This window comes from Lissotriton vulgaris, chromosome 12 (genome assembly GCF_964263255.1).
Source record: "Lissotriton vulgaris chromosome 12, aLisVul1.2, whole genome shotgun sequence".
In the NCBI taxonomy this organism is placed as follows: Eukaryota; Metazoa; Chordata; class Amphibia; order Caudata; family Salamandridae; genus Lissotriton; species Lissotriton vulgaris.
The window spans coordinates 487,279,186-487,295,903 of record NC_141700.1 but is presented as its reverse complement, the minus strand read 5'-3'; the positions used below and the strand labels follow the sequence as shown (position 1 = coordinate 487,295,903).

The 16,718-nt window shown below is 44.9% G+C and overlaps 1 protein-coding gene across 1 annotated transcript in view; it reads right to left on the bottom strand.

The window, feature by feature from the left end:
* Positions 1-4,171: 4,171 nt before the first annotated feature.
* LOC147676816 (uncharacterized) overlaps positions 4,172-16,718 on the bottom strand; it is a 162,754-nt gene continuing 150,207 nt past the window's right edge. Inside the window, exon 6 of the mRNA XM_086945232.1 lies at positions 4,172-4,386. Within this exon, the coding sequence (XP_086801358.1) occupies positions 4,273-4,386 (114 nt within the window). The 3' untranslated portion in view covers positions 4,172-4,272. The remainder of the gene's footprint in view (positions 4,387-16,718) is intronic.

The following is a 16,718-nucleotide window of genomic DNA, read 5'->3' as shown; positions in this document are numbered from 1 at the left end:
AGTGCCAGCAGTAGCACGATCTGCCCTTCATCACACCAGACTGCGGGCAGAATGGTAACTAAGACAACCTTAAGACCTAGAAGGACAGGGGCGCATGCCATGGAATCCATTGACATCAAGCGTCGGAGAATTCAGAACGACAAAGGTCACGAGCCACTTCTAGAGCAACCAACAGCCTCCAGTCTCACAGTGTCCCTGGTTCCTCAGGCAGTTTCCAGAGGTAAAATTGTGGAAGAGTCCTTGCCTGCTTTCAGAATCATGATTACGGACTTCTTCCAAAGGTCAACAATTCGAGGATCAGCTACTGGTAAAGGGGCTAACACCCTAGACACCTCCATAAGCTGCCATCACTACACTAACTCAGTCAACAACAGACACCTCTGTAGACCCAAAGCGCATGAGCACAGTCCGGAGCAGACGGCTCTGCTGATGACGCCCCCAGTCTTGCTGACTCTTCACAAAAAGTATCTTTCAGCGAAAGCTCTTACTGCAACTATAACTGCTTCAGGTAGAAGTAATTCCCTGTTTCCTTCTAGTCCCACAGGTCCCATAGCCCTTCTGGAGATTTCAGATCCATTCCTCTCAGGCTTGGATCTGAAAGACCTAGAACACAGCAAACCCTGCTTAAGTAGCTCAACTATTCCAGCCAACTCTGAAACCAGAAGACCCAGTTCAGACTCATAACGGAAACACCTTGCCTGGCTCTGCCGGCGGTCATTCGAGGTCAGAGTTGTACATCCATCCGGATCTGCCTCCTGCAAGCTTAACAGAGGATCAAAGGGGCTTTGATTACCTTCGCGATACTCAATTAGTGAGCTTTATCTTCATCGTCACCCAGACTTACCTTATACACATCAAGCCACCTCAAGGAAACATCGGCTTAAACGCCGCCCGAAGCCCAAGACCCGTGTATCCTGAGTTCCAACTCCCCCCCACCCACACCCCCCGGCAAGTCAGTTTTCTCAGTCCACAGTCATCATCTATCAATAACTCTCCCACTCCAATGACACAAACAATGGAAGTGTGGCACTCCCTGTTGAGCCCAATTAATTCCATGGCCACTGCTTTTTTTCCTATCAATCAGCCTACTATGATGCTCAAGTAGACATCCTTAGCTCCCTAGTGACCCTCATCACTGGCATGAACAGTAAACTGGACACCCTGAAAAGTATGATAAAGCATGTGAAAACCGTGGCTGAACTGGCTGACCTTTCTAAAAGTCTGATGAGCACATGTTTGGGCTCCCCAATTCTAAACAAGCTGGCCACCCTGCCGTAAGCTACGAAAACCTTGCTGTAGGATCTTACAGTTCCATGGGGATCTCCAAGTTAAAAAGACGCTTCATTGCATCTACGCAAGTACAGATGCTGTATTTTATAAACAAGGGTTTTAATAAAGTGCAATAGGGAGGTCTCTGTTCAGGGCAGATACAAACTAGATGGGCCAAAGACTCCTAGAACTAATGGCAAAGTCTGTAGGAGGCTACCCTCTCTCGCAATTTCCAGCGAGTGTTTATGTCTTTCATTGGCATAACCACGAGTCTGACGATAGGATTTGTTTTAATATCGATTTGTTCAGAGCGGAGTCAAGGTAAGGCTGCCTAAATTTTTCCCTGTAAGAACTGGCTTGAAACCCAATGTTGCTGCTAGAGGACTCTATAGACCCCATGTCATCATGCTTTGATAATATTCTTAATTGTTTCCTTAGAATTGTTTTGGGCAGACCCGGATGATGAATAAAGTAACTCCAGTTGGACAAATCAAGGTGCAGCTAAGTCAGGGCAGTTGATAAAGCATCTGACAAGGGTTTTTTCCCTTTCATGAACTTTTCTTTCCGGGTTGCTTTCATTGTGTTTGGAGGAGCAGCGCATATCCCTCGATAGTAGCAGATGACCGAAGCCCAATGCGCATAAGAATGTTTACTTAGCCCGAATTCCAGCCGTACTAGAGCATTCCTGGCATGAGCTGGTATCTGGAAAATCTGTTTGAATGCTGGGCAGTTGGTGGACTCCATGATGTTGATTAGAACTCCGGAAAATACTAGTTGCTTGTAGGAGATTGAAGGAATGAGCTTAGCTTTAATACCCTTTCGAATAGGTTCAGTTGTCGGAATACACAATTTTGAATTGAGTTTGCAGAGGGCGTTCGTCACCGCCTTGGCTTTGGATTCCATGGATGCAATGTGTGCTGTCAACTTGCCGTTGCTCATTATCCATATTCCCAGGTAGTTATACTTGGTTGTTGTAGATATTTTCAGGTTATAACTTTGTTAACATGTTTTCCAGTGATAACTACTTTTGTTTTACTAGCTTTTGCTGTCAATTTGTTTTCTTCATTGTAAATATTTAGGGCATCAAGTGCTCTTTGCAGACCCATCTTTGTGTGGTCAATTAAGACCATGTTGTCAGTGTATTGCATTAAGAACAGTCTGGTCAGCCCAATTTTGGGTGCTAACAGGTTGGCTTTTCATATGGATTTGCCAAGATCTAGAGTATATAAATTAGAGTGCCAATATGCAGCCTTGTTTCAACCTTCTGTCAGTGTATATCTTCTTTGTGGCTCTTTTCCGGAAGAGTTTCACACATTGCCAGGTTCTGGTGTAGAGGGCAATAATGGCGTTCAGCAGCCTTGTTGGTAACCCCCAGTTTTGTAGTTTTTGCCAGAGTAAGTTTCTAGTGACACAGTCAAACACATGCAAACAGGGGTTGCTGTTTTTTGCCGGCTGGACTGTTCTACCAGATAGGCTAGGGCAAGGATGTTATCCAGTGTTGGCGCTCCGTTCCTAAAGCCGGATTCATAGACTGGTAGTATTCCAGCCTCATGAGCCCTATTTTGTAGGTCTTGTAGGAGCGAACTTGCATAGGCCGTTGCCTCGATATCCTGGAGGGCTGTAGTTGGTTGGATCTCCGATGTCGCTTCTTTTATGGATTGGTTGCAGTTGGGATCCTTTCCAGGTTGCAGGAACTGTTGAGTTAGTCATACAAAACTTGTATAATGGGTTAAGTATTGTTGACCAGAATGCGGAGTCCTCTGAAAAGGTTGTCCAGGGAGGCCTTTGCTTCTAATGTTTTTTAGTATTATTAGCACTTGGTTCTACACATCAAGAGGTTCGCTTGATTCTTCAGTGGTTATTTCATTTACCAGGGTTTTGTTACCAGTGACATTGTGCGGGCTAGTGCTCGTGAATAGTCATTGATGATCTAGCGAGGTGTTGTGAGAAGAGTTACAGTAGAGTGTTTTCACGGGGCAGATCCAAGTGTGGCTTGGCACTTTGTTTCGCTGGTCATAACCATGCACTGCTGATGTACATCCAAAGTTCTGCTTGTCTACTTGGGTTTGAAAGACTGTGGATGTGTAGCCATTGGGAGTCTTTTTGTTACCTTTTAAAGATCCATATGTTTCTCCTATATTTGTGGTCCTATTTCGTCTCTTGCCCGCTTATGGTTGGCTTGTCTCAGTGCCATCTTGCTACATTGGAATATTTTACACCTTGGCTTGGCAACACACCCTTTCTTTGGATTCTGACTGATGAGTAAGTTTAGTGCCAAACAATAGGCAGTACTGCTCTGGGACCAATTGTGTCCATGTTGTGTGTGTATTCCTTTCAGCGTAGTCACTGTTAAGTGCAGGCCAGTTGTTTTTCCAGGCTATCAGGCCCGGTGTGTTGATTTTATTCCATTTCAGTCGACTTAGGAACGTATGTATTTCCTCCCTGTTAGGTGCACCCATGCGGGCAGTGTACTTAAGAGTGACTGTTGGCAGAGAGATAGCTGTGAACAATAGGAGGTGGTCACTGGTTGACTGTACTGGCTTTTGAAATTCCAATACTCCTTCACTAAAAAAAATCTCTTAAAAGCCAAAGGTGATACAGGATGTTCAGAACATGCAATTTATGCAGGGACTTTCATATTTCATATCATCTTGCTTACCCTTTTTTATTTTTTTCCTTTTGTTTTTCCACTCTACCTCTTTCAAGGAGATTGTTAGTCTGTTATGACTGAGAATCTCCATCGAAGGTACAAAGCGGCCAATTTTAGGGCCATGTAATATACTGCTTTTTGCTTGTTGGACAAACCTCTTAAACACACTTACAAATATGGCCATCCATACACATGTGCAAAATAATTCACTGCTCAGCTCAAAAGAAGTTAAACAATCACAGTAAACTCTCATAATAATAAAACAAGCTTTAATTTGGGAAATTTCAAATAATTGTCATAAAACCATCATAGGTTCTTCTTGAGGTCCTTGATGCTGATGGCAGATTGGTCCCTCACCAAGGGACTGACTTTCCTTCCCAGTCCAGCAGACATCCATTGTCTTTTTCAGTGAGACTGTAGAGAACATTTAGGATCCCTTTTACGCTGTTGTGTGGGGTCAAGGGGGCCTGGAAAAAAACACACACTGTTTAGCACAGCTAGTAACAGTCCTGTTGTGTGCTTAGTCAAAACATTTACTCAAACAGCCTTAGACTGTCTACAGTTTCTTGAATTCAAACATGGGAGATAGGAACTGGTAGGGCTCCAGATATCTTAACTTAGTGGCACAGTAGCTCAATTTGTTTCCTCCAGTTACCTCACAAATCTCGCATTTGCTCTGTAGTTACATGAAAAAACTCAGATGGAATTAAAATTCTGAAGTGATGCATCAACGCTGGAAAAACGTATATGGTCGAATAGCTCGAGGCTATATGCGAATCAATGCCAGAATTTTAACCTATTCCCCCACTGGAAAATATCCTTGTATCATTGGAGAACTTCTGTGAATTAAAGGAAATATAAAATAAACAGGATGAGCCATCAACAGACCATCCTCAAACTTGCATGGTATACCCCAGCTCTGAGAGCCTTGAAACGCCAGTTGAATCTGCTGGTCAATCTTCGCTCATGGACAGGCACATCTGTGTTTCCAACATATGATCAGCTTTTGAACAGCATATATAATCATTTTTTCGAAAGGAAAGAGCAGCATTATGAACTGAACAATGTCATGATATTACTGAAAGGGCTACATTACATAATGGAAAACCGTTTGGGGTCTCATTCGAAATTTTGATCCAGCAGATCCAACAAATTTAATAATTCTGATGCAGTCACTTGAATGGGCTACATAACTTAGTTATATTATCACCCGGAAGCTAAATCTGAGCCTTCACAGTTGCATTCAACCTTACTGGAATTCTCAGTGACAAAAGTTCACAGATTCGGTCTTCCTCCAGGGGTAATGGTTCCTCAGGTCCAAATGGAGTTCACATCTCAATTTTTTTAAGCAAAACCCTGATAACTGGAAGCAACCGTTGTTGAGTTTGTATAGGTCACTAGTGGTGGCAGAGTCTATCCTAGAACCTAGGAAGTGCTCAATGTTACGCTCTATCCATAAAAAAGGACAGCACAAGCAACCCTCAAAATGTCATAACAATCATTGCTTTGGACAGTGATGCCAAAATGTTTGACTGTCTAGTATTAGACAAACTTCTAGGAATGGGCATCCAATAATAACACCCTACCCCTGCTACAAACAGGTTTCAGAAAAGGGTCGGAGGCGCTCAAAAACGCCATGCCAATTAATGTAATGGCTCATAAACCCATTATCCAAACAGCCTCACCACATGCCTACTATTTGGATTACAGCATCATATCTGACCGAGTGAAGAGTGCGACTCTGTGTTGAAACTATCATCCTGTTGTATTCCATCAGCACTATTTTTTTGAATTCGTTTATTTCACACATGTGGTTCCAGTTCCAGTTCCAGTTTGGTTCCAGCAGCACAGTCACAGGACAAATATATATGAACAGAGTGTTCAAGCAGGGTGTCGTTCTTACTCCATTGCCATTGAATCACTTCACTGCGGATTTAAGGACCATTGAGGCAAACCCGATACTTCTCCTCCAAACTGAGAAACACTCACATTCTGACACTGCCATACGCAGATGATACAGCGATACTAGATCACACTCCAACAGGGCTACAACAGGCACTACATTTCCTTCAAACTTCTAATGAAAATAATTAACTCAAATTGATCCTACCCAAAAGTAAGTTAGTCCAAATTGAATAATCTTCAGGTGGATTCAACTGGCAGATCGGGGGAGCAAAGATCTCATTGAGAGATCAAACTAAGTCATAACCGGCAACTTTCAGCCATCTGCAATTGGGCAGAGAAGCTGCAATTTAATTTAATGACACTGTGTTAAACCATGCACAGTCCGAATGGCTTTTCCATTCTGGAACTTTCAGGCTTAAATGTATTCCTGCAGTCCCCATGGTTCGCCAAAGTACAGAATATAACCACATTCGTACCAGGATTTTTTTTTCAATGGTCATTCGTTCTATCTTCGGATTACCTAAGTGTCCACCTACTTGTCAATTAAGACTCAAATTTTGCTTGATAGATCTTGTCAGACTAGTCAATTTGCATTTTCTACAATTCTGCCTAGGGCTGAACAACTCGACGGCAGGGTCTTTAAAAAATCTTGTATGAAGAGAACTAAGCGAATATCCAAACATCCATATTGACATTATTAATTTGCATAACATACTTAATCCGAGAGGGTTGGGTGATGCTTGTTAAAGCAATTTGCAGTACAATCCCTTCAAGCTCTTGGGTAGGAAAATCACAATTTAAGGGCCTCTTCTGACAAAAAAATAGAGGAACTAAAAAATCTTTCACATGGCTAACTCTAATTATTAATCTACACGTCACCCATTTTTCAGCTATATATGAGAATAAACTAGAAAAATCAAGTAAGATCAAAGTTTGTGAGCGTTAGATTTTTTCTAGTTCCATTTGCAGCTGTCAATATGGACTGAGTACGATCACCAACAAGATCTGCCAATGTTGCAGAGGTTGTAGATATCATCAAGTATCGCAGGCTTAGGTTATCTGTATATGCCTACAGTTTATGAACCTAACTAGAATTTATTTTTTGTTTATGCTTTGTCGGACTGTTTACTTGTACAGTTGAAAATACAATAACGTCATCCCTACATGGCACAAATTACCAACTGATCTACTGCTCGCTTAAATATCTGCAAAAACCACAAGGTGATGAATGGAATGATTGAATTAATCTCAGTCACTGACAATCGCTCGGGCTGCATACCAATCCATCTTTTGTTTGCCCACAATGCCACCACACTTTGGACCCAGCCGTATGCAGATCAGTTTTGACCCTGCTTCAATTGCAAACGTCCGGCCCAAACTGCCAGGCCAGGTCCTCCCTAAACTGTAACGCAAGCAACCTAGGATGGGTTTCGGCCTAGTTAGGGTTTTTTAGCCAGGTATAGCAAGGTTCTATTGGCACAGTGAGCCCTGGATCCTTGTCTGGGCATACCCGGCACACTTAGGAAGGCAAATGCAAAAACAACAAGGTGAATGATGGAATGCTTGAATTAATCTCAGCCACTGACAACTGCTCGGGCTGCATCCCAATCCATCTTTTGTTGCCCACCATGCCACCTCAGTTCGGACCCAGGCAGAAACAACCAGTCTTGACCCTGCTCCTCAAAGCAACAGTTCAGCCCGATCTGAAAGGCAAGGTCCTCCCTGAACTGGAACACAAGGAATCTAGGACTGGTTTTGCCCGATCCCCTCCTTAAGGTGCCCATGGATATTGGTCTTCCTTTCCTCCAGGGAATCATGATCCCTACATAACATTTCAAACACAAAGTTTTCCCACTTCAACATGGCCATCATCTTATAAATATGTCACTATACACCAACTTCTTGCATATATACTGTATCCTGCTGAGGTTTCTTCATTTGACATGTTTCCTCAATCAGGCCACTTTTCAGCCCACCTTCTTACCTAAAGGATAAATATTACTCACTATACAGCATACACCACTTCGAAGAACTTCACTTTGTAGTTATTATTGTGTCTACCTTGACAAGTTCCCAAGTGAACGACCACAGGCGTGGGATTAAAAGCTATATTGTGCCTGCCATTAAATCTATGGCTGAGCGCCCGTGTAGTGGGTTGCTAATATTTGTGCAGTCCACCCTATTGCACTCTATCACAGTAGTTGGCACAGACTCTCCTGATCTCCAATGACTGATTTTTTTCCTCAACTAAAAACCCTACCGCTCTTGGTAATCAACATGTATAATATGAGTGGGGGTCGCAAGCAAGGATCCCAGGCTCTGTTGGTTTTGGACCAATTGTTGGTAGCTCAATCTGACACACACCACATCATTGTAGGTGGGGATTTAAATGTATCATTTGAACCCAACGGCGTGCCACAAGATCTATCTAGCACAGGGGATTTCATTTGGGGGACCCCAGCTTTTTCAACCCCTCTAAAAGGAATCTCTCCAGAGCAGCCCTCCAGGTGCTTGATCTCACCCTGACACATGGGTTACATGCATGTATGCAACCGGCGGACGCCCACGGTTAAAATGCCTGCTCCTACATTTAGAAGAGGGCTGTACTACAGCAGCATAGATTTCATCCTACTGGAAGTGAGACTGACGTAAATTGGGGGATATGTCGCGGTAGAGAGTGACAAATGTGACCATAATCCTCTGATACTTAAAATGAAGCAGTCGATGACCATGCACCCTCCTCATGATGTATGTGGCCAACAGAATTTCCTGAAAGTCACAAATAATAGGAGAAATGTTAAGTGGGAGATAGTGCATTCATCCCCTAAAACAGTTATGGATCTACACCTAACACTTGTTATAAATATGGAAAATATGTTAGCAAATTTGGGGAGAGAGCATAGCAATTTTAAGAGAGCATAACATAGTATTCTTAAAACTAGGCAAACCTTTTACTAAAGTGGTCTTGGCGCCCAAAACCAACTCTCCCAATGGGGTGGTTTATTAGATCATGCAAAACTGCAGGGTTGGTGCTGGATCCGATAAAAAAGGGAGACATTTGTAACATTAGGGAAAGCAGGGCTAAGTATGGGGCTAAAGGAAGCTAAAGTAACCTGGGAAAATTATATTTGAGCTACTCATTCGGAAGCTACGACCTCCAATAATCAGACGCATGCTGGTTCTTGGTTAGCCTTGGTAGTTGGAAATTGAGCAAACCTGCGGAGTCCTTGATCTTGCCCTGCTCCTTTTGGGAGTCTATATTCAGACCACCTACAGACAGAGAGAACCCATGCTCCAATGGAGGCCACTTACTCGCTAAAATCCACCTGCCCCCAGTAGTCTTTTCGTTGGAGGAAACTGCACGTGTCATGGCATCCTTTAGGCCAGGAAAAGCACCAGGCCTCAACAAGATCACGGAAGATTATTCAAATCTGACATCACTGTCTGTGTATCCTACATAAATGTAGTCTTTAACGCAATCATGAGGGAGGAGGCTATTCCCATTTGCTGAGATGGTCACAATTTTCTAACAAGGAGGATTGCATATAATTATCTCCCAAATAGCCTTCTAGATAACTTACAAAAGGATTTCACTAAACAGATTATCAAGAGTTTGTTGGATTGATGCTTAGAGAACCATGTTCTCTCAAACCTTCAAGAGGGGTACAGGCAGAAGATGAGTTCTGTTGACCAGGCCTTCCGATTACTCCTTGTTAAAAGGAGGACAATGGACCTGGGCAAGAGTGAACATTTTGTGGCCTTCAATGATCTCCGTGCCGCCTTTGACCTTGTGCCTAGGGGGAAATTGTGGGAGGTGCTTTTAGAAATGGGTGTCCCCTAAAACCTACTGAGCATAATTAAACAACTGCATGAGGGTAATTTTGCAAAAATCAGGTGTGAAACCAAATGGAAGTGTCTGAGGCCATTCCATGGACCAAGGAGTGTGACAGGGAGGTGTCCTAGAGCCAAACCTGTTACTCTTATATATTAATAACTAGGCATGCTATCTGCTGAATTGTGTTAATGAGTCTCGCTCCATGGCAGAGAACAAAATCTTGGCGCTCCCATTTACAGATTACACACTTATGTTATCCAAAACAAAGAGGGGTCTGTAAAACCTGATTGTTGGACTTGGCCCTCTTGGCAGGGTCATCCCTGAACTTTTTGCCTTCCTCCAATATTCTCTCTGACCTGTTTTTGTTGGTTTAATGACTCTGGGCACTTTACCACTGCTGACCAGTGCATATACTCTCCCTATGAAAAGTGTATATATGTGATTGATTTCCATGATTGGCTTTTTTTGGTTTACTGCCAGTCCCCAGTAAAGTGCACCAGGAGTGCCAGGGCTTGTAAATACAAATGCTGCTGGTGGGCTTGCAGCACTGGTTGTGCCACCCACAGAAGCGGCCTAGTAAAATGTGCCTAAGGTCTGCCATTGCAAGACCTGCGCGCTGTCTGGTACTGTCATGCTAACTGCACAAGTACACCTACTTGCCAGTCCCTAAACCTTCCCTTAACTTCATATTAGTCACCCCAATGGTAGGCCTAAGGGCACAGTGCATTGTAGCATAAGGTAGGACATGCCCTGATGTGTGTGGCATGTCCTAATAGTGAATTAAAGCCATTTTCGTTTTTCACTGTTGTAAGGCTACCTACTCTCCATAGGCCAGAATGGGCTGCTGGAATTATTACACTCTATAATCCCAGCAGACTCAGAGAGCATGGTAGAAAGTCAAGTTTAGTATGCCTGAACTCAGAATAATAAAATACTTCTTTTATTAAAGTTTATTTTAATATCCTGTGTTTGCAAATACTACTTTTAGAAAGTTAGTATTAGCTTGCCTAACCATTTCAGACCGCCTCAGCTCTGATGTGTATCTGCTGTCTGGTTTCTGTGTGTGACAGGGCTGGGGAATTCCAGGGGACAGGATGGGGTTGATAGGTGGTGAATAGAGATTACACCAGGATGGGTGAGGGGAGTGCCCCTTGACTCTGAATAGGGCTGTGCTCTGCCACCACAATGCTGGCTCCGCCCCCTGGGGAGCGACTGATGACTCTGCCCTGCACCTGGTCCAGGAAGAGGGAAGACTGTCAACAGAATGCTCCTGACAGTACTTGTCATCACAATGCTGGCTCCACCTCCTGCGGAGCGTCTGATGTCCCTGCCCTGCACACTGAAAGGAGAAGCCAGAGACTGAAAAACAAAGTGCTCAGAGACTGGATTAGGCAAAGGCCCCCCTGGCCTGCGAGAACAAAAGAAATGGTGTATAAAAGTAGGAGCCCTGCTCCTAAGAAATCAGATCCTGTTGACGCCAAGAAGAAACTCTGCCCGAAGAGAAGGACCTGGGAAAGCTGCATGGAGGACTACTGTCTCTAATCCTGAGAGACTGGCCTGTGGTGGGTGCCTTGCTGCAAGAAGGAGAGAGGAAGAAAAGACTGAGAGACTTTTAATTGTACTTGTGCATTTGACAATCTCCAAGGGCTTGCTGGTGAACTTGCCCCCTGAACTGCGCCCCAGGAACATTGGGCGCTAAAACCCCCTTCAGGAAGAGCTGCTGTTGTGTGGTCTGACCCTACAGCGCTGATCGAGGGAAGTGGGGTGGGCGAGGAATCCTCGATGCACATTCTGTGAAGCAGTGCACCCCAGTCCCCTGAGCAACGCGACTTCTGCTTGGCCGCGCCGCAGAAACAAAGTAAAGCCCAGCCGCACTGGGCCGAGCACCATGACCTGTGAGCAACACTGATCCATTGTTGTCAAGTAAAGGGGACCCGTCCGGTCCGAGCGCCACGAGCTTCTGGCCCCCGAGCTGCAGTCCGTAAAGTAAAGATGGACCCCTGCCCTGCCTCTTTCTCCCCGCCGTGATCGCACTGAGGAGAACGCCCCGCTGCTGTGAAGTGCACAGCTACAGAGCGTCCAGCAAGAGAGTACGTACCGTTGTTGACAACCCGTACTCCTGTCCGCACCACCTGCAGCCGCTCTCCCTCCAGGGTAGAAGCGTATGCTGCGGGTACGCCTGCCCCCTAGACAACGCACTGTTGACCTGCTCCACGTCTACTAAAGCCTCGAGCCGTAGCCGCAGCCCCCTTGAAAGACATCGCGACATCCGGAGTTTGGCCTCTGCATTCGTCCGCTTCAAACCCCCTCCAAAAGTAAAGGTACTGTGTCCGTGGTGCATTGTGCGCCGCGCTCAGGACTGCGGAGTCCGTGAGGCGGGCACCTACTGTCCGAGCTTGGTTCCCCCAACGTGTGCACACCGTATGCGTGAGAGTCTTCCTTGTCATCTCACTGCCTGTACGAATCGCACAGCCGCTCTACGTTCCGTACCCCTGCTGGACTCAATCGCGCCGTACGCTTGGCACACGTGAGGATTAGCAGGGTCCGGGCCGCATTAGCAGTACGTGGCGTTTTCAAGCACTACGAAGCTCAGAAACTCGAACAAACAGCACAAGCACCCTTCTAACACTGCCTCAAGTACAGTGGAGCAGTTTGTAGTATACTAGCCACCTCCCAAAGTATTGAACCTTGCCAAAAAGAACTATATCTTGCCCTGAATATTGTGGAATCCTTTTTTAACCCTAAGCTGGAACTGTTTAAATACTGTGAAGTCGTTTTCAAGTAATTGAAGCCATTTTTAGTACTGTCCATTATATTTAGGCACTGTGGCAACATTTTAAAGAGTAACTGGAATCGGGTCTGAAACCTAAAGACTGTATTTACAAGCCTGCTTAAGAATTTATATATAAAGTATATATATTTTTACAAAACTACAGTCTTGTGTCCCTGTGTGGTGGGTTGATGATTGATAGTGTGTGTTGCACTAAATGCTTAACCCTGTGTACTCTGTAGTTTAGCCTTGTCTGCTCGAGCCACGCCGCCTAGAGGGTGAGCAGGGGTTATTTCTGAAAGTAAGTCCCTTGCCCTGACTTAGAGGAGAGGGTCCCTGCTTGTCACAAGTGAATACTTGCGCCAACCAGAGACCCCCAATTCTAACACTGATCGGTCGATTCAACCAGTTCTCCATAGAGTATGGTCTTGAAATTAACACCACCAAAGCTAAATACATGACCTACTCTAAGGGAGGTAGGGCGAGAGGGGTGATAAAGTGGGGAATTAACCCTTGGAAAAAGTGAGAGAATCGACTACCTAGGTATCAGATTAGCTTAAACTAGATCATGGGAAACACATATCCTAAAAGGAAGACTTTTAGTGAAGCACAGAGCAGGAGTTAGACGTACATTTGCAAAGAAAGCCAACTGGATCCTGCCATAGAGAATATAAATTCAAGCAAAGGGGAGCAGCGCTTTGTGAGGCGGAGCTATGGGGCCACTGCAACATTAACTTCGAGTTTGGTAGAAAACAACTTTATTGGATTATTCTGGTTTAGGGAGGGGAACCCCTACGCCTGGACTTAGGTACACATTAAATAGCAGCCTAAGCTGCATTAAGAACACTGTTATACTGGATACAAATCTGGAGCATCAGTGAACTGTTCCACTACAGAGATGGTCCCCAACACATTCTAAGAATGAGCTCAGGGGAAACAATAAAATGGTTGGGCTCCATAGAAAAGGCCTGAACGGATCTGGGTTTGGAGATATTTGGGGAGCAGGCATGTTCCATTCAGCCAGGAGATGCCCAGCCAGTAAAAAAACAAAACACTGATCTACAAGTAAGTTGCCAGTCACAGTGAACACCGAACAACCACAGGTACTCTGACAAGTACTTTCCTGCAACATAAATCCACAAAGCTGAGGATTCCTTAGACTACATAGGACCAGCTTGTGCTCCATCTGTGTTTCTGCAATTTAGGTACACTGCCAATCGGTCACATTTCATGTTTCCACTGTAAAACTATTACGGAAACAGACAAACACTAGCTATTTTTCTGCCCTATGTATATCAAAGCCAGGGGCAGGGCCCTGTGTTGTTCCCTCAATCTGGCAGAAAGAGTAGAGGCTTATAGAATCTGTAAGTGTGACACCTCAATGCTAGTAGTAGTAGTGGCGGTGTCTAAGCTCCGGCATACGGCATGGTCTGTGAGGCAAACTTTATTAGGTAGCAGGACAGATTGATTTCCATAGGGGATTGGACTTGATGAAGTCATCATGAACTGTGAAAGAACCTCTGATGACATTTTGTTGTATTCTTGTTTTTAGTTTTCTTATTTATTGCTGTTTTTATTTGTGCTGTTTGGGAAATTCTATTGTTGTTTTTTTCTGTGATTGCCTTATGTATTATGTTATGTATAATTAACTTATATTTTGAACCGTCAATAAACAATATGATACGGTAGACTATTTGACCTATCTTACATCACTTGGCATTTCCATTCCACAATTATAAGATTGCTGGCAATTAATATTATATTATCTTTACAAATATAATTTAGGTAATTACATATCTACTTTCTTCTAGCCAAACCCCTCCCAAGAGGCGAGTCACCTCTCCCCCCATAACCATTTTCCAACCGCGCCCCTTTGCAAACACCAATGACAACTTGTTTGGTGCCAAAAAGGTCACAGTTTATTAACACATAAAATTTGAACATTTTTTCTTCATGGTTATACATACAGTTCAATTGACTCATTTAGTGATTTGCCATCTTAGTTCATTTAATCCGTTTTCTGCTTGTTATCTGCTCTCAGACAAATCACTTCCTGGGGAAGGGCCGCATTACCCAGGCCACTGTTGCACAGTGTTAGACTTCAACTTGTTACCAACTTGGTGGGTGTCCGTCCGGACTCGCCCGGGCAACAAGTGCCGTCCCGCTTGCCTTCAAGCCCATCTTGGCCCCTCCCTGCTTCTCCGGGTCCTTGCCTTGTGGCATCCCAAGAACTCTATGTGAGCACTTCATCTATCCAGCCTGCGGATGGGTTTTAACTTCTCGCTCCTTTGGTACCCCTGCAGTGAGGCATCCAAAGGGCCGTGTGGGAGCATCCCATCTACTCTATCTGTGGCTAATGTCCACTAATGGCTCCCTCAGTGCCCCTGCTGTGAGGCATCCCAAGGACAGTACGTGAGCCTTCCATCTACTTCTATTTAAAACAACAAGGGGACCCCAATGAGTATCAGCGAGGGACCTCGGGGAGCTTATCGTACAGACACAACAGTGGTCCCTAGCAAGGAGACACAATAATAACCAACATAAATATAGACCCAGTCAGTTCTATATTGTAGAAGACATGCCCAGCCGGACAGAGGCCTTCAAGTTTTATATTTCAATAAACGTTTTGCGAAACAATAATACACCTTCAACAATTCACTTTCGTGGGGCACAAGCCTGTACCAACCCACGACAGTACATAGACACAGACAACATACACAGAAGGGCTTACAAGGCAGGGTCAAAAAAGTCTCTGTAAAGTTTCAAAATTAAACAGAGAGATTCCAGTGGGTACCATTACATACTTTCGTGTAGTAAATCATTGTACTGGTATATGGTACACAAGGTCGACGACGTTTCGGACCCCCTTACTAAATGCTGGGGTCCATCATCAGGACAGAACAGTAGTTGCCTTATTAAAATTTGAGCCTCTTTAGCCAAAGGGCATAAGGTTAAAGAGCTCACAGGCGAGCTAGAGTTAAACACGATGGGCCAGGACCGGTAATGAAGGTAGTCATCGGTGTTACTTGGTGAATCGGGATTACAAAGATAGTGTGTCAAGGTCCGGGGGCGGCGCGGGCAATTTACCGCAATTCCGCTTCCACCTTGCGGTCCGGAAGAAAGTGGAGGCGCCGAATCGCGCTTGGGAAACCCGGTGCAGCAGACTAACCCGGCCACCCCCTGGATCCAGGACCCAAGCGCGATTCGGCGCCTCCACTTTCTTCCGGACCGCAAGGTGGAAGCGGAATTGCAGTAAATTGCCCGCGCCGCCCCCGGACCTTGACACACTATCTTTGTAATCCCGATTCACCAAGTAACACCGATGACTACCTTCATTACCGGTCCTGGCCCATCGTGTTTAACTCTAGCTCGCCTGTGAGCTCTTTAACCTTATGCCCTTTGGCTAAAGAGGCTCAAATTTTAATAAGGCAACTACTGTTCTGTCCTGATGATGGACCCCAGCATTTAGTAAGGGGGTCCGAAACGTCGTCGACCTTGTGTACCATATACCAGTACAATGATTTACTACACGAAAGTATGTAATGGTACCCACTGGAATCTCTCTGTTTAATTTTGAAACTTTACAGAGACTTTTTTGACCCTGCCTTGTAAGCCCTTCTGTGTATGTTGTCTGTGTCTATGTACTGTCGTGGGTTGGTACAGGCTTGTGCCCCACGAAAGTGAATTGTTGAAGGTGTATTATTGTTTCGCAAAACGTTTATTGAAATATAAAACTTGAAGGCCTCTGTCCGGCTGGGCATGTCTTCTACAATATAGAACTGACTTGTTCCATCTACTTCTAGCAAATTCTCTCCTTTTCTTATCCGTCTAGGTTTTTTACCGCCACGCTACCTACGGTTTTCCAATCGGAGGGAGCTCCCCCCTAGCCCCACTATGCTTGCCCCCAGTTTATGCGAACCCCACTTGTGCTAGCACCCCCACGATGTTGAGCAGGAACATATCCATCCCCACTCCTGTAAGGTGCACCCCGTCCTCCGTGTGGTAGCCTGGCGACCTCAAGCTTATGAAGCTGTGCCTTACAAAACCCCAGCTGCTGGCCCTACATATCTTTGACATTGTAATATTCAGTTTGCCTCTGGATTTCTCCACCGCCCCAGGTCTATGGCCCCCCTCCAGGACTTCTGCACTATTATTTCTGAGAAGATTAACTAAGCTGAGCGCACCAGCTTCGCTACTGCTGCTAGTCCTTCCTGCATTTTCATCAGCAGGCTCCTCCTACCCATTGAGGCCAGGTCGTTGCCTCCTAGGTGGACTACCACTGCGTCTGG